We start from the raw sequence: 17,664 nt of genomic DNA on the forward strand, positions 1-17,664 counted from the left end.
TGCTGGAGGCTTGTCTTTGAGCTTCAGTCTGTGCCGCTCTATGTCCTATTTCCAACGGCTTTTCTGTCCTCCAGCCCTGGCTGTGGAATGTGACTTATGGGGGGACATAGAGCAGGATCCACCAAGAGGAATGTCACAGTTTGCTGCCGTAGGGCCTCTTCAGAGTCACCCTTGACCAGCCCAGAATATCAGTGTGAAGCTCTTTACCCTGTTCTGCATCTTTTATTTTGTCAAGAGGCTGAGAGTGGAGTTTGCTTTAACAGGAGCTGAGTCCTTCACGGGAGCAGGCCCTGCACTGGTCCATCGCACACAACAACACGATGGAGGAATGTACAGAAGTGTCAGCCAGGGTAGCCCCTGTTGTCCGTCAAAGCTCTGTGAGCTCTCACAGAACAGTTCTCTGCCTAATTCCCACTTGTCGTGTCACCCAACACGATCCCGAGGACAGCATCCCCCTCTTTCTGCAGCCTCTCCTCTGTTGGTAAAGGCCTTTGTGCCCCCATCACACATTCTCCATGGGAAGCAGTAGGAAGCTGCGAACAGGTCCTTCACGTCACCTTTGGGATACAGCAATGACCATGGCAATGATGGATACTCACTCACTGCGTGTGTAGTTCTCCTGGAAAGCCAGCAAAGCTCCTCTGGAGTTATCCTCGCGCTGCTGGTCTTCAGAATTCATGTCTGCATTGACACCTCGCTCACGAAACCCTGGAGAAGTTCCCTGTGAGAGGCTGGGATGGATGTGGAGTGACACATGGACAGAAGTCACCTTTCAGGGGATGGCACTGAACCTGCCCAGGGTTTGCCCAGCACAGGACAGTGGTGCCAGGCATTCATAGCTGTGACAAGGACAAACAGCAGGACCGTGGCCAGTGCAAGGAGAAATAACTGGTCCCCAGGGAGCTCCTGGGCTTGCAAAGTACTTGTTTGCTCCAAAGCAAGATGGATTCTTTAAAAAAAAACCCTTAATTTTAACCCGTGCAATTTCCTCACTGGCAGAAGCAAAAAGGCAGTAATAGCAATAAACCCTCAGCGTTATTTTTCAGGTGTCTTTTTTAACAAGGGTTAATCAACAGTAAAATTAACAGGCCCCTGGAGGGAGCTACCAGCGACTGACTCACGGGCTGAAATTTATTGCAGCGAGGCGCTGGTTTGCATTTCCTCCCGCAGGCGGAAAGGAGCGCTCACAGAAGATGTTTGTAGGGAAAAGGGGTGGAGAGCAGGGAGGAACGCGGGCCAGCGGAGTTGCTTTGGTTATAAAGAGCTAAGGGAGGAAAGAGAGGCAGCATTTCAGCCCGCAGCTGGGTCTTCAGCGCGCTCCGCGATGGCCGACAGGAAAGTTGAGTCACTGCATTCCTCCATAGGGCTCTTGGGCATTTCCGCAGGTAGGGATCGAGTCTTCTTGGCATGGGAGGATGGGGTTGGGACTAGCTGTCATGGACAACCCCTTTTTTCAAATGGGGGCTCTGGAGTCGTGTTTATTCGGAATCTCCTCTGCCTGGGCAAAGCTTTTAGATCCAGAGATCCCGGTGCTTGGCTCAGCAGCCAACAAAATATTTGTCTTGGCTTTAAAGCGCTAGCCTGAACTTTTGTACTGGATCCATCCTGGGTGGGAAGCAAATCCAAACTTTTTGATAGTCATTTTCATAAATGATCTTTCTTTGGCTGTGCTTTCCGCTCTTTTCCTTTTCTCGCTGTTTTCCCGGCAGCTCTGTTTTGGGTGTTCCCTCCCCTTTCATTCGCTCCTTCTTTGCATTTCATCTTTCTGAGGGCTCCCCCTTTTCGTTTTCAGCCTAGTTTTCCATAGGCACAAGGCGTGTGTGATCATCTGTGGGGTGTGTGTGCGTCTGTCTGCCTGTTGTGTAGCTGGGATCGGAGCGCTGATTTTTACCTTTATCTGACAACGGGGGAGCACTCTCAAACAGGATTAAGTTCAAGTTTCTTAAAACCAGGCTCCCAGAAAGAGGTGAGACCTTGGATGCAAACCAAGTTACAGCACCCCCTCCCAAGCTCCTTAGATTTCATTATTTGCAGATCTTCTACTGTTATTTTTTGCTCTATTCCCTGCTCTTGCCACTCTACTTCTCTCCTGGCATTTTTTTGGGGGGGCAAAGTTTACAAGCTCTTTCTTTTTTTCCACCTCCCTTGTCGCACACAGGGTCTCTCCTGCTGGCAGTGCATTTCTACAGTGTACCCAGAGCGTCCCCCCTGATCCCCAGCACAGCTCTGGGAGTACTTCTCTTGATTTTATCATCTCTTTTGGCATACACAGGTAAGACTCGGAGGGCGGGGGGCTTCAAGGCCTCCCCCTTCTACAGCTTTGTGTGTATTTGGTCTCCTCTCCCAACAGGTTCATACGAAGCGTGGCAGCTTTGCCAGAGCACTGATTCCTTCAGCACATTTTTCCTATACAGGCAACCAAAGAAATCAGTGTTAGTTTTGAACAAATGCTTTACCAGAATCTCTGAGAGTTTCAACAGACTGAATAGATGATTTCTCTCTAAACGGTTCCCAGGCTTTCTGAGGGTGCTTTGGACACCCGAGGATTGAAATGACATGTTGATGTGTAAGTGCCAAGAGAAAAAAAACCACTGGCTATAACAAAGTCCACACTTTTTAGAATGAATGCTGAGTTATTTCTCCTTTTTAGCTCAGAGTGATGAGGACTTGAAAATCCAAGATTTGATGCTGGTAGTTTTTCCTCTACCAAGCAGACAGCTTGGGAGAGGCACTACATATTTTAACCCGTAAAATGTAGGTTCACCTCTTCTCTCAGTCAGTGGTGGCACAAAGCATTAGTAGAAGCAGCTGTATTGATGGGACCATGTGGAATGGACCACTGGGCAGGTGGTGGTTCACAGCTGGTGGGAATCAACAGCCCCCTACCAAAGGCAGGAGCTTCTGTGCTCCCTTGTTCCAGGAGATGAATACTTGTGTGATTGCAGTCCTTGGCAGCTTGGGGACTCGTTCAGCAGAGCTCTTGCTTCCCTTCCCAACTTGAGTCTGGCTCACAAAGCTGTATGATTTTGAGGAAGAAATGAAGCATTGGTCCATTACAAAGCTCCAGCTTGGAAGGAAGCTTTTGGGTCTATCCCTGCTGATCAGTGTCCTCACATTGTGAGGTGAGAAAGTATAGCAGTCAAAATAAGGTACTTTGTGATATTGTTTGGGGGGAAGGTGGGTTCCATTCAACTTGAATTATTTTAAATCAAGGTCTTTGTCATTTGGAGGATCAGGATAGTTCTTGAGAAGGAATGAGTTTTGCAATTCCTATGCTCTGTCTTCTGAGAAGGCTCAATTATTTATGGGATCCAGCAGGTTGTATGACACTTGTGGTTCAGACATTGGGCCTGACAGCTTACAGCAGGAACAACCCAAACCCCCAGGCAACCCAAAAGAAAGAGGTGTCAGGACATGATTTGCATTAATGTATGATGGGCTTGTTATTGAGTCTTGTAGGTGTCTTGAGGAAGAGAAGACAAGGGTTTGTTGAGCCTTGACTTTATCAGGGCAAACTGCATGGTACAGTACTCAGTTGGAGGAACTCAAGTGCTTTGAGCTCACCTCAGGCACTCTGATGAAGTTGTGCTGTGGAGTCCTTATGGTCATGTCTGCACGGTGTGATGGGGCATGGTGCAGACCTACCCAAACTCATCATAGCTCCGTCGAACATCATGCAGGACCTGTGCAGCTCCACGTGAGCTCCATGTAGTCATGGTTCCAACAAACCAGCTGCCTGTCCTACCTACCGTGTTCCATAACCTGCTCTCTCGAAACCACAGTTGTGTCTCCATTGTCATTTCTTTCACAGGAATTCGGAGAAGCCTAAGAAATGCCTCCCTGTTCTTGTCCCTCTGCCTGACCATCTCAGTGTTGTGGTGTGGCTATGGAGTGGTCTTCATCCTGGGAGGGCAAGGAGTTTTGAACGACACCGGTGATTTCCGCAATGCCTTGGTGCCTGGCCTGGTCACGTTTACCTTGGCACTACTCATTATTGCAGTGGTGGGCTTCCTGTGCAGAGAGGTCATCCTAGCTCTGGTTGCTTCTGCTGTCTCACTTGCCAGTGCTCATGAAGTTGCCATGCATTACAGCACAGCTTTCGGTTCCTCTGCTGTGGCTTGCAATTATATGGTTGTCTGTTTGGTTGGCGGTTATTTTGGTCTGGGAAGGATTCTCTATTTCCTAACCAAAGAGAAAATTGCCCTCCCTGGCACAGATCTGGCCACGAAAAAGACCCATGAACCGATCCAACCCACCAGTGGCAGCGTGAATGATTTTGCAGTCACCAGTCTGATCCTGAACATGCTTTCTGCCAGTGTCTTCGGCTGCAGGCTCCTGGGCGTCACTGGCAAACTATTTATCGGACAAGTGCCCTGGCTGTGGGCGGCTGGGATCTACCAGATCGGTATCTGCATTCTGTCATACCGTGCCATGGATGTACTAATGGCCACGTTCTTTGGTTTCACTTCCATCCTGAAATTTGCTGGAGGCTATTGCCTTCTGTACCCAATCTGGCAACCAGAGGAGCCATCTTTCCCTACGCCATTCCTCGTGGTTTTCTCGATCCTTTTTGCTGTCTTGGCTCTTTTTCTCACTTTTAAGAGCCCAGTGGATGGCCTGTATCTGCTGTTCTATGTAGCCTACTGCATTGCGTTAGCTTGCCGTCCCAAGGGGTTTTTTGAAGGTGGACCCCAAGGCGTGGATGTGGCCATCTTCGTGGCGTCTGCCTTGATGACTCTAATTCACCTGTACAATGGGAGAGCCAATGCCAAGATCCCAACAGGGAAGGATGCTGTGAAGGCCCTCCTTGCCCGCAGCAGTTTTCTGAAGCTTCGTGAAGGGGCAGACCTTCACGCTCCCTACCTAGGGTATTCCAAATATGCAGACGCAGAAGTGCTTGGCTATGCATGCAGTGTCCTCGCTTCTTTTGCTATGACAATGACAGGGGACCCACAGGCTCCACTCGCCACTGTGGTAATTCCATGGGTGGTGGTAGCTGGTGGGATCCTTAAGCTCTTAGGTGGCTCAGTGGCCTTTGCCCGGGGTAAGACCCTGGAGAGCAGTGCCTTCATTCTGTATGCTGTCATGTGGATCATCTGGGGCTTGACAAGATATGGTGGCCTCTATGGCACTACCAGAAGCTTCCACGCAGCCGTAGGCATCATTGCATTCATGCTTTTCAATTGCTTCATTGTCTTCTGCACGCTTTTCTTAAACACTGCCTGGTTCTTCTACTCACTCACTTTCCTGCTCATCGCTGTCAGCTTCCTGCTGGATGCCATCCATGCCCTTCCAGCTGGCTATGACATTGCTGCCACTCTCATCTTCGGCCTGGTCAGCTTTTACTGCTTCCTCTCTGCCCTTTTCAACAGCGTCTTTGAGGGTTCCTGCTTACCAATGGGTAGGCCCATTGTGCAGCTTAGTGGTGTGGGGGGAGGAATGACCAAGTGCCTTCACCTGCCTGCCAGGAAAGCTTCCTCAGTCAAGAGAATTGCAGGTAAGGGAATAACGTTGGGGGTGGAGGGTAAAATCTGGGAGGTTCTGTAGCGGAACGTTACTCTTAAAAGGACATTTTTCCAATCCAGATGTGGAAACCGTGATAATCTGATGGCATTTTGACAAAGTGGGCCAAGTTACAAGAGTCATTAGAAGCTAAATACACTCTGGGGGCAATAGGACCAGTTCCTTGAGAGGGGCTGGGTTCAGCAGTGAATTTGTTGCTGCTTCTCCTGTGTCATACCCCTGTCTGCCCGTCCAACCTGAGACACGCGAATCCCCCAGGCTGGGGCTGCCACCGAAAGCTTTGCACAGAGAAAGCAGGGCAAATGCGCAGTGCTTGCTCTCTCCACAGGGCTGAATGGCTTCTGGCCCTGATGAATGAGGCCCAGAACTCCCCTAAGTGCCAGATCTCCTCTTGGATGAATGCTAGAAAATGCACTGTCAGAGGAAATGCTTTGTTTTAGTTGGGCAAAGGAGAGATGAGAGCACCGAATTGGCTGTTTTGTCTGTGACAGCTCTTCCCTGAATTACAGCCCCTCACTTCTAGTCACTCAAGGGGTTCTGCCCTGTTCACATGCCAACAGATATCCTGAAGAACGGAGGGACTTGCGGCATCCCCACAGATACTGTGTATGTGCTTGTGGCAGCCTGTAATCGGCCTGACGCTGTGGAGAAGGCTCACCAGTAAGTATTTGCCTTGCTGCCCCAGTGAGGGCTTCCTTGGTGAGTCTAAAGAAGCCTCTAGGACTTAGAGTTGCTGCTGAGTAGTGGCTACAGCAGCCGTGGAGAGCAGTGAGACACGTAGCTTAGCCTTCATGGGAAGAACAAGGTGAGGAACCTGGGGGAGAAAACCTGAATGAGGAAAGGCGACAGTTGAGCTGGGATTATTTTCTAGGATATTGAGGTCTCCTGGCAGGTGTTGGAGCCAGGTAGCTTGGATATCACAAGGAAACCCAAAGAAGTGACAAATGGGGCAGGGGATTATTACACATATTTGTATATATATTTTTTCACAATCAAAACCCCTCTGGTGTTTAGCAGATGCCTCTAGATGTACTTTTGTAAGCAGCCGGGACCCCTCATTGGTGGGATTTCCCCAGAACTTGGGTAGTTGGGACTTCTACCCATCACTGTGCAAGAAGCTAAAACCTTTATTTGGAGGAGACATTCCTGATTGGAATAGCCATTAATGTTCCCTCCTGTCAGGTCATCTGTTGAACAGTCCTACTTTTACTACCAGTGACCTGGGGCAGAACCTATGCACCTCCAGGCCTCACCAACACAATTTCCTTTTCAGCATGAAATTAAATCCCCGTCTTACTTCCAGGCTCATTTTTCCTTGCCTCCTTCCCAGGTCCAAGCGCCAGGCTCAGGATCGCCCCATGTCACTCTGGATTTCTAGCCTGAAGCAACTGGAACCTGCAAAGCATTTGATCAGTCCCCTCCTCTGGGACTTCATGGAGGCTGCCTGGCCATCACCTATCAGCTTGGTGGTTCCCAGAGGTGAGGAAACACTGTTACTTCCAAGGTCTCTGGAGAGCTTTGGCTTTGAACCTCCAATTTTATATCAGGCATCCCCATGCTGACTCCATGACGATATCTCTGGTAAGATCCATTGTGTTGGGACTGATGTACGTTCATAAGTAATGTGACTCTTCCTTCTCCAGGTGAATGGGTGGACTTCCTGGGAATGAAGGACTCTGCTAAATACGTCGGTACCCCTCAGAGCGTTGCCATCCGCATCCCCGACTGCTCTGTCACCACACACCTCATCGACTTGGTGAGTGGCCAGAGCACACTCATCCCAGCAGTGCTGGCAACCAGACTTCACCATCTCGCTGTCCAGGGACTTGGCTTGGTGTCCATCACAAGCACCCAGGTCCTCTGGTTGCTGGAGAGAGGAGAGGAGGACAGTGAGAGGCTGGAGCACACTTCTTGGCATGTCACCTCTCCTCTTATGTTTCTTTTCTCTGTGAAGTGAGGATCCAAGCATGTTCAGACAGGTTTGGGGAGTGAAAAGTGCTAAAATGAGTAACTTCCACAAGAAAAATATCATTGGGAAGGCATGGGGTATGCAGGCAGCTGGTAGCTGGGTTTCTTGCAGAAAAGAGAGTGAAAGGAATAACCACTGGGTCAGAAAGCCAGAAAAGATGTAATTAACAGACACTTTGTCCGATTTCCTACACAGAACACTTGTGTTGCAAGCACAGGCTTATCTGAAGCCAGAATAACTTCAGAAGGCCAGAGGAACTGCAACACCCTGCACGTTCTGTTCATTTCTGGGACAGACATTGTAGGTCTTTGGCAATTGCTGGTGCGGGAAAACAAAATGTTCTTTCCTGACCAACATCAGGAAACCCCAGTTCAGCGGGGTGTTAGTCACCCGTGCACAGATTTTGGTGGGACTATAGTTGCCTACAAAGTAGGTGTCTCTACCTGGGTGAGTCACACTGAGCTCTCTTCAGAGTCAGAGAGACTCACGAGTGAACTTCGGAGTTCAAGTCGTCTGTTTGATACGGCAAAAGCGGATCAGAGCTTTCATTCCCATTTTTCTGTCACCAGGTTGGCCCCATTGTGGTCACCTCAGCCAACCCAACGGGAGAGGCAGACACAACACACCACAACCAAGTCTATGCCAAGCTGGGAAATAAGGTAATGGAGCTCTCTGTCTCTTCATTCCATCCGGTCCCAAAAGATGTGGGGATGGAGGAACGCAACCACTTCGTTCCAGTAGGCAAATCAATAGGTGATATCAAGAACCTGGGAGAGGAACTCATTAAAAAAATCTCATGGACAATCCTCACGTTGGTGTCAGAGTGAAAGAACAGTGTAAAATACAGAACTTGGTGGAAAACCAAAATGCTTCTGTTTTAGACAGTATAGTTATGGCTTGGCAACGTGCGTTAGTTCATCTTCCAGCACAGAACGATACGAGCAACGAAAAAATGCTTCTTTGCTTACAGGCAATAAACCCACTGATGCCTGAAGGCGCCAGGGCTCCAGCTGGCGATGAACTCTCAGAGCACAGGGGATTCCCATCTAAAGCTGAAGCTGGTCTGACACTGCTGCCAAAGCTTTAAAACATCCCTGGCTTTTAGAACTTTTCATAAGTTCTGGCAGTACAATGGTCGTGGCCATTCAAATGGCTGTTGTTCACGTCACTGCTACATCCCGAGAGTACTACACTTACCTGAGGGCAGTTTTAAACAAAAGATGGTACAAATCTTCCACTTCTAACTCCTCAAAAATCTGGTTTCCTATACATTTGCTTTGTGGATGGCACTTCTTCAAAGCTCCTCAACTGACGTAAACCTGTCTTTACTGTACTGCTGACCTACGCCCCATTGAACTCGCTCTTTCTTTGCTTTTATTAAGTTCATTCATTCCCAAATTCAGCCCTTAGCGTCAATACAGTGGGGTTGGAGGAAGCAGAGTTGCCCTTGATGATAATTACTTGCTGTTGTGACGGGGAAACTGCCCTCTCTTTTTCCCAAGTTCCTGGGGGGGAACTTGGTGTGAACATCTGTTGCTCTTCAGGTGGATGCAGTCCTTTGTGATGGGCCTTCTCCAGAGAACATTGCCTCCACCGTGGTGGACTGCACCAAAATCGACAGCGGAAACATAGGATTCTTCAGAGTTGGTATCATCCCCAAGTCTCAGGTAAAATTAATCTTGATTTTATTAAGTGAGTTTCAGACTGGGGGCTTCCTAGTGCTATAAGGAGGTGAAGAAAACTGTGATAGCACGAGGAGTTATCGCAGGGTGGTGAGAAAGAGCAGCAAAGCGGAGTCCGTGTTGCCTGTGTCCTGATGCTGCCTGCAGAGCTCATCGATGGGGAATGTGCAAGGAGAAACCCATTCATTCGCAGAAAGAGCTCTGAGATCCACCATCATAGACCTCTATGGGGCAGGAGACCTAACCCAGACACCTCTGAGCAGACAGAAGCTGTCTGTAATGCCCAGGCTGAGCCCAGATACGGAGCTTGAGAGAGAACAGGGAATTATTTCAATAGCTGGAGAAGCAATTAGTGCTTCCCCCTAATTACCAACCTGCTCACAGCTGTGTTTACTCATTCCAGGTGCTTCAGATCCTGGAGCAGGTGCAGAAGAAACACATGCCAGTCCCTAAGAGTGGCACCTGCACCACCAAAGGCCAGGAGGAACATCTGAATCACAGCCAGGCTGTGCCCAACGGGGTGGGCACAGTGGCCCCGGGAGGGACGGTGCCGTCCCCGTCCCCCGAGGGTGGCTGCAGGAATCACACTCGCCTCTGACTCCCGTGCAGGTCAAGCAGTGATGGGCTCGCTGGGAAATTGTTTGCTGGAAAAATGACATGTGGGTCAAACTGGGGAATGGGAGAGGTTTCCTGGCTGCAGGGGTGACTTACTCATCTTTCTATGGATACTGCTAAAATACCCCCGTGCAGAGCTGGCTCACCAACCACCACCACCACCCAGGAGGAAAATTTTCACTTACGGAATCTGCCAGCTCTCACTGAAGACCATACATGACCAAAGAAAGCGTTATATCGGTGACAGACTGGCCCCAGAGTAGCAGAGCTTTTTTCCTCCCATGGGGAATTAATTCCTTCGGTTTGGGGCACAGGGTAACGCGAAGCGTTTTAGAATTATGTGTTGGGAGGGAAAAATGCTGCATGAAACTTGAAGTGGGAGAGGGAGAAGGGAAGATGCATCCGGGTACTGTGCTGGTGACTACAGTGAACTTTCTAAAACAGGTGAGGCAAAGCTTGGCCTTGCGAGCCAGGGCTGTTTTCTGACGTGTCTGTTCAAAACAGACATCACAGAACCCAAAGCTAAAAAGAAACACCATTATCCCAGATGCCATTTTCTGTATTTCACTGTCCGTGTGAGGGTGGAACTACCATTTTGGAGACTCCAATAATATCTCCTTAGAAGTGCTGGAACATTAGGGAAGACCCTGCCATCCCATTTTATCTTATGCAGAGTAGGAATTTCACATTTGAGGGTGCTGATCTCTTACCTTATAGCATAACATACACATCTCATGGTATCTCATGATGTATGCAGAGTGGTAGCTGCTGACCGGGAGGAGGTGAAAAGACGTTTCAAACCAACATAAGGAGCTTTCCTTCGCAAAGACTTATGTGGTTACTGGCTCGTTTAGCCTCTGAAATACTGTTGATCTTATTCTTACCTGACTCAGGTGCAAGGTGCTGATCAGACTCCAGCTGAACCCAATGCATTGAGTCATTGGTTTCACCTGAAGTTCTGCTGGAACTTAAGCATAAACACTGTGCAGGCAGAGGAGCTCAACCTCTGCCAGCTCCAGCAAAACCAGGTCGTCTCAGCTTGTTCTTACAGAACTGGCTCTCTTCCTGCAGAGAAAGAAAATGCCAGGTAATCCAGTTTGTTAAATAATTTTGCTGATCTATTTACTGTATCTCCTTGGAGTTTATTAAAACTGGTTTTTAGGAAGCAATAAAATATTTTCAATAAATGGTTATATGTCACACGGGGCAGTGCTATCACCTTGGTAAGTACCTGGGAAAAGCCTTGCGGGTCAAAGGGTTGTGGATTTCAGGGTGCGAGGGAGGATCTTACAAGGAAATCAAATCCCATCACTTTCCAGGGTAGGGAAGAGGAGGGAAAGAGAAGATAACTCCTCACATCCCCCCCTGGGTGCTAGTTCCCTTGCTGAGGGCTGCTAATGAGCTTGTAAACACCGGGGCTGAATTCCATCCCTTTCCTTAACTCAGTAAAAAAAAAATCCATAAGCACTGAAACTGGAGGTAGCGTGGTAAGAAACATTAATCTGGAGAGGCGCTGAAGCAGCGCAAAGCCTTCTGCTGTGGGAAAACAGCCCTGACTTAAACATACCAGGGATGCTGCCACCCTGCGTGGCAAATAACGATGAGTTTTACTGTACCACGCGTTAAAAGTGGTTTAAAAAACTGGATTCTTCACAGGAATCCTCACCTGGGTCCATTTTTCCTCTTTCTCTCTCTCTCTGGGGTGCTTGTTTCTTACTCAAAGTTTTGGTTGCAGCATCAGGGCACTGGGAGAACGTGGGAGGGAACCTGTTCTCACTTTGCTGAGCGAGGTGCAAGGTTGGGGAGATATTTCCTTTGAGTCCAGATGTTATTTTACCCCACCTGCAGCTCCCCTCTGTACAGGCAGACTGGAAAGAGTTTAGGGAGGAGGAGATTTAAATGGGATGCTTCAGTTTAATCAAGGGAAAAAAAATAATCTAAGAATTCCAGAGTTTTCCCAGTATTCAAGGTGAAGAAAAACACTCTTAAAGAGAAGGGGAGAAAGAGGAAGAGCCACTGTTTTAAGTGGCAAATCCAAAACACTTCAGTATGAAACTGTTGAGACAAACACTTGAACTTTTTCCGGTGTGTTTTCTGAAAAATCACAGATCAAATCCATTTTGAGGCATTGACAAGAATTTATCAATTGCTTTCATCACTCTAAAAATGTAGGTGTTGGTCAAAAATGGTTGCCCAGGCCCTGCTTACAGGAGCCTCTCACTGAGCCCTGCTGGTCCTCTCCTGTCCTGCTAAATGGGAAGGAATTGCTCCCTTGCAGTGTCCCAGAGAGAGGGACAGAAGGGGACTTGGGGCCCCCAGACCTCCATCACAGGAGGATTTTGAAGTGACTGAGGAAAATCGGAGACTTCTGTGAGAAAGGCCAATTCTGGTTGCATTGTCAATGACTCTGAGGCCTTTAGGCCTGAAAGGTCACCCTAGGAGACAAAATAATCTCCTGAATGGGCCTCTTTGTGAAATAACCAACACTTAAATCCCACTGGGGTTGGAAACAACCCAGGAAGAAGGGCTGTCCCACCTTGATTTTGCCCTTTGTGGAGTCCAGACATCTGTGTCAATGGAAAGAAAAAATAAGAAAAAGAATGGAAAATAAAGAAGTGTATTTTCTGATGCTGGGGAAAAACCAGCTCACCCTTCTGAGAATAGAGCTGTGCCATAGGAACAGGAACTGACTCAACGGCATCTCTGAGGATGCGTGTTGGTGTAGTGGGTGGACCTGATACCAGCGTGGGCTGAGTGGTTCAGAGGGGAAGGGCGGCATCGCAACCACCTCTTGAGCGTCACCAGCTGAGCAGAAGCCCTCGGACGTGGGCAGAGTCACGAACATCACTTGACCACCTCCAACCTAAAGAAAAACCAGGAACGAGGAGCTCTGTAGGAACAGAGACCTCTCCTCTTTGGCTCTTGCTCCCGAAATATGAAAGTCAAAGTTGGGATGGGGTGTGAGGTGGAGCAAAGCACTGGTGAGGCCCCACCTCGAGTTCTGTGTCCAGTTTTGGGCCCTTTACCACAAAAAAAGACATTGAGGTGCTGGAGTGAGTCCAAGGAAGGGCAACAAAGCTGGTGAGGGGTCTGGACTGGAGAATAAGTCTTTTGAGGAGCGGCTGAGGGTGCTGGGGGTGTTTAGCCTGGAGAAAAGGAGGCTGAGGGGAGACCTTCTCGCTCTCTCCAACTCCCTGAAAGGAGGGTGTAGCCAGGGGGGGTCGGTCTCTTCTCCCAAGTCACAGGTGATGGGACAAGAGGAAATGGCCTCAAGTTGCGCCAGGGGATGTTCAGATTGGATATTAGGAACAAATTTTCCACTGAAATGGTTATTAAACCTTGGAATGGGCTGCCCAGGGAAGTGGTTGAGGCACCATCCCTGGAGGGATTTAAAAGCCGGGTTGACATAGTGCTTAGAGACATGGTTTAGTGATGGTTTTATCAGAGTTAGGCTGATGGTTGGACTGGATGATCTTAAAGGTCAATTCTATGGACAATTCTACTATTCTATAATCAGCCCAAGCAAAACCCTTTGATCTTGGCGCTGTTGAGGGCACAGCGTCTGAAAACACAACCTGCTGTGGTTTTGTGTCATACTCACCTCGCTGCATTCCTCCTGGTACTCCTCCCTCTAACATCAAGGGCCCGGGGTTATTACGGCAAAATGACCAGATAATCTGGTTTGTCACTTTTTGGGGGGGAAATACCGAGAACAACAAAGAAACGGCATATTTCAGAATCCTGAGCCAGCTCTTCAGCTGCTCCATAAAGCACAGCTCGGATTGTCATACCTGAGAGCTGAGTTGTGATGCCCAGCCAAGAGCTGGACACCCTCTGATGGTCTGGAGCCATCTGGGAGTCCCCAGCACCAACTGTAATATTGAATTTACGGAGCAGCCCTGAGCCGAGGCCCAGGATAATTCAGGACAGAGATAACTCGGGGATGGCAGCTGGGACTCAACCAAAGCAGAAAATAACTCTGCTATGGTTGTCTTTAACATGTCTCCCTCATTGTAATTCATGGTGCAGCTGAAGTTGTCTGGTGTGGAAGAGCAGTAGAGAATTTGTCCACCTAGTGAATAAAATCGATTGTTAAAAAAAAAAAAAAAAAATCTTGGGGGAAAAAGCAGCGGTTTGGAAATTGAGCTTCTTGAGTCAGAATGAGAATTAAGGGGGTGAACTTCCAATTGTGACTTCATCCTATTCTCCCTTTCTGCCCCAACTGGGAAAGTGTCTGGTGGCTCCAAGGCTTTCATCTCCTCTTTGAGCACGGCACTGCCATGGCTGGAGCTGAGGAAGGAAAGGCTCTGCAGTAGCTGCAGCTCTGGGTAGGGACAAACGGGTTTATCAGATCATTGTGTTCTCCTGCTCCATTTCCACGGTTCCTGGCATCTTGCTGCCAGAGGAGCCCAGTTAATAACCAACCACGTGTGTGAGGGCTTGTGCTCAGCTCAGTGGCTCCATGGTGTTGCTCTGTGACCTCTGATGGAGGCGATCCTCCACCTCTAGCTCTGTTGGCATTGATGCCCAACCCAGCAGTTCCCCATTGAGATCCAGCATGGATCGGCAGGGCATGAAGGTGCACAAAGACAAACAGGCACAAGACCCAACCCTCTGCACTGGTTCCTGGCTCAGTACTCGAGGGATCCCACAGCAGCACTGCCAGGGGTCCCCAACTTCTCATCTTCATGGACTGCATGGAGGAAGATGAGCAGAAAGCGCTACAGAGCCGTTGGTGAAGGGGTCACGCTGGGGGCTGGATGGGGAGGTCTGTCCTGTACATCCAGCTTCACACTGCCCCTGGCCATGGCTCAGCAGCTGTAATAAATACCTCAACCGAAAAGCCTTCAAGGTCTCGGAAGTGGTCCTTCTTGTAAGAATCACCTTTTCATTTCTTCCTGGAAAAAGCAAAGAGAAGATCTTACTCGTTCTCTCTTGTTTGGTATCTCTTCCTAGATACCAGAAAAGCAGGAATTTCAACAAATTCTTCTCCTCTGGCCATGAGACGGATGTCAGGGTTCAGACTGTCATCCCAACACAGATATATCTATCTCAGCAGCTGTGGGACAGACACTGCAGTCCCCTCAGGACCAGCCATGTCCAGGTACCTTTGAGGAACCTCATGTTTCCTGGTGCTAATGCAGAAGCAGAAAATGCTTCGACCATCTCGCAAGGCAGCCTGGCTTGGCTCTATGCAGCTCTCAGAGGAGCAGGGGTAGGAAGATCACATCTCAAATTTAGAGACATTCTCTGAGACCCTATTTTTCACATTATCCACCCAGCAGGAAGTCATGCGGGCCTTTCCTAACAAGATGTTTGTTGCCAAGTTTCAGTAGAGCCAGCTCTGAGTTCCTTCCCTGAAATAACACCAGTTACTGGAGGTGCTACCACAACCTTCCTCCTTTGACCTGACTGCTGGTTCACACCAAACAATTCCTCTCTTATCTCCTGAATTAATGATGGATGCGTGTAACTGTTTTCTCACTGTTATGGGTTCCACCGTGACCTTGTGCGGTCAGTGACAACACCCTGCATTAGCAGGAGGTGCCCACATTTCCTTTCTGTGACTATTCTAAAGAAGCTGGAAGATGAGTAAGTACCAGCAGCTCTGACCACCCCTGGGCGAGCTCACCTCACCTCCTCAACGCTCCCATAACACAACTCACCGCCTCTGGCGCCCCTTCCCCTGCAGCCCTGCTAAGGACCGTCTCCTTCCACACCAGGTCATCAGATCTTACACAACCCAAGGGACACCATGGCACCACTCCTCCTCCTTATCACCCCCTACGATTGCACCAGACCCTCCTTGCCCGTGGCCGCCAAGCAGCTGCCTTCACTTGCCAACTAATTGGTGATACAAGAGTCTCTCGTGGAAGTGGCGGTAGAGGTGGAAGAGGAATAAGGAAGGAGCAGATGTAACAGCTTGCTACAGTCCCAGGTGGGAAGAAGAAACCAAATCCAGCAGATGGCAATGACCATGACCACTGGGACACAGGGTTCAGGCTTGCTTCTCCTTGGCCACAGAAAGAGCTGACATCACAGAATCACAGAATCTTCATGATTGGAAGGGACCTTTGAGATCATCGAGTCCAACCACAAAAAAAAAAAAACCCAAACCCCAAAAAAACCAACAAAAACCACAAAACACCACACACCACACCAACCCACAAACAAAACTAGGTGGGAATGTTGATCTGCTTGAGGGTCAGAGGGCTCTACTGAGGGATCTGGACAGGTTGGATCAATGGGCCAAGGCCAATGGGATGAGGTTTAATAAGGCCAAGTGCCGGGTCCTGCATTTCGGTCACAACAACCCCAGGCAGCGCTACAGGCTGGGGGAAGAGTGGCTGGAAAGCTGCCCAGCAGAAAAGGACCTGGGGATGTTGGTGGACAGCCGGCTTAACATGAGCCAGCAGTGTGCCCAGGTAGCCAAGAAGGCCAACGGCATCCTGGCCTGTATCAGGAGTAGCGTGGTGAGTACCTACTTGGGAGGTGATCGTCCCCCTGTACTGGGCACTGGTGAGGCCTCACCTTGAGTGATGGGGTTTCCACAGATATAATTAACATTGAGTATGTTCTCCATCTCTCTTCCAAGCTCTGGCTGCCCAAAGACACAACAAAGTGTGAGTCAAAGGAAGCTAAAGGCCTTGTCCATGTCTTTTCATAGCTAAACTTCTGATAAGAAACAGTGGATTGGGGGGGTTCATAACTGAAGACCGGCTTTACACAGAAGCTGTTGGAGGTTGCCTTGTCTGAAGTTGTGATGCTACAGGTTTTGGTGACTTTTTGACCTTCTGGAAGTGTTTTGCTCAGAGCAGTACAATTCATTCCATCTGTTGAGGAAGTGAGTCCCACCAGATCTGGGGTGGAATGGTGAGAGTCACACAGGAGGGTGCGGGTGTGTGAGAGCAAACAGTAGAGACTGGTTATTCTTTCCTGCTACTCTGCACAAAATTATTTTTAAATTGTGCATTGATAACATGCAAATTCATGGAGTTATGCCTCCAGGAAGATGCCTTGTCCTGGCTCATAAAATTACACAACATATCACATCAAATAATCTGTGAAAAAACAAGGAAGGAGATGGGTATGGGCCAAGCACAATCAAAACCAAACAGCACAACTCTGGATGTGGGTTGGTTCCAGGAACCTGAACTGCTCATATCTTGCTTTCCTGGGAAAGGAGGGACTGCAGAGGTGTTGGAGACGTGGTGGTGCACACACGTGTGCTTTCACCCTCCACATGCTGGTCTCTTGGTCACAGAGTGGGCCTGTCCGTGGAGAGCTGGATGGTCGTGCCCTGATGTTCCCTTCAATGGGCTCCAGCATCTCTCCTGGCACAGATGATGGGATGCCCTTCACCGCTAATAACATTTAGCGCAATTAACTTCCTTGTGCAGACGTTCAGTTTTGCAAAAACATCTTGCACCAATGTTTCTTTTAATAAAATAATGACTTTCTGTCCCCTTGCCTAAAACCTCCTCTCCCATCCCTGCCTCTGCACCTCTTTCCCTCTCCCGTCTGATTGCACGCACAAGTGGGCTGCTTGTCTCTGCCCCATCCTCTAGAGCTCAGCTCATACCTCAGCAAACACTGGGATGAAAAGAGGGGACAAAACGAAGAAACCCATCCACAGGAGAGATTTAGGGGCAAATACATCATGGTTTGCGTCCTTTTCCCCTATATCTGTTAGAAACCAAAGGCTGGGTGGTTCATTGCTGGTTCCCACTTGGAAAGGAGCCCCAGCAATATATAGCGTCTTGTCGTGGAAAACACAGCAAGAGGCATTAAATATTAGCAATAGCCCTAATGAAAGGATCCTGTGTTTAGAGAGCTTGAATAAAGGAATTGAAAGCTCCCGTTGTTGATCTAAGG

General features: G+C 48.9%; 1 protein-coding gene across 1 annotated transcript; it reads left to right on the top strand.

The window, feature by feature from the left end:
• The first annotated feature begins 1,324 nt into the window (after nt 1-1,324).
• LOC141464529 (uncharacterized) lies at nt 1,325-9,772 on the top strand. The gene is made up of 9 exons (XM_074147493.1): nt 1,325-1,385; nt 2,159-2,272; nt 3,812-5,497; nt 6,084-6,183; nt 6,854-7,002; nt 7,167-7,279; nt 8,062-8,151; nt 9,037-9,159; nt 9,578-9,772. Exons 1-9 carry the CDS (start codon nt 1,325-1,327, stop codon nt 9,770-9,772), a joined length of 2,631 nt encoding a protein of 876 aa, XP_074003594.1.
• The last annotated feature ends 7,892 nt before the right edge of the window (nt 9,773-17,664 follow it).

Source organism: Numenius arquata, chromosome 5 (genome assembly GCF_964106895.1).
Source record: "Numenius arquata chromosome 5, bNumArq3.hap1.1, whole genome shotgun sequence".
NCBI classification, from domain to species: Eukaryota; Metazoa; Chordata; class Aves; order Charadriiformes; family Scolopacidae; genus Numenius; species Numenius arquata.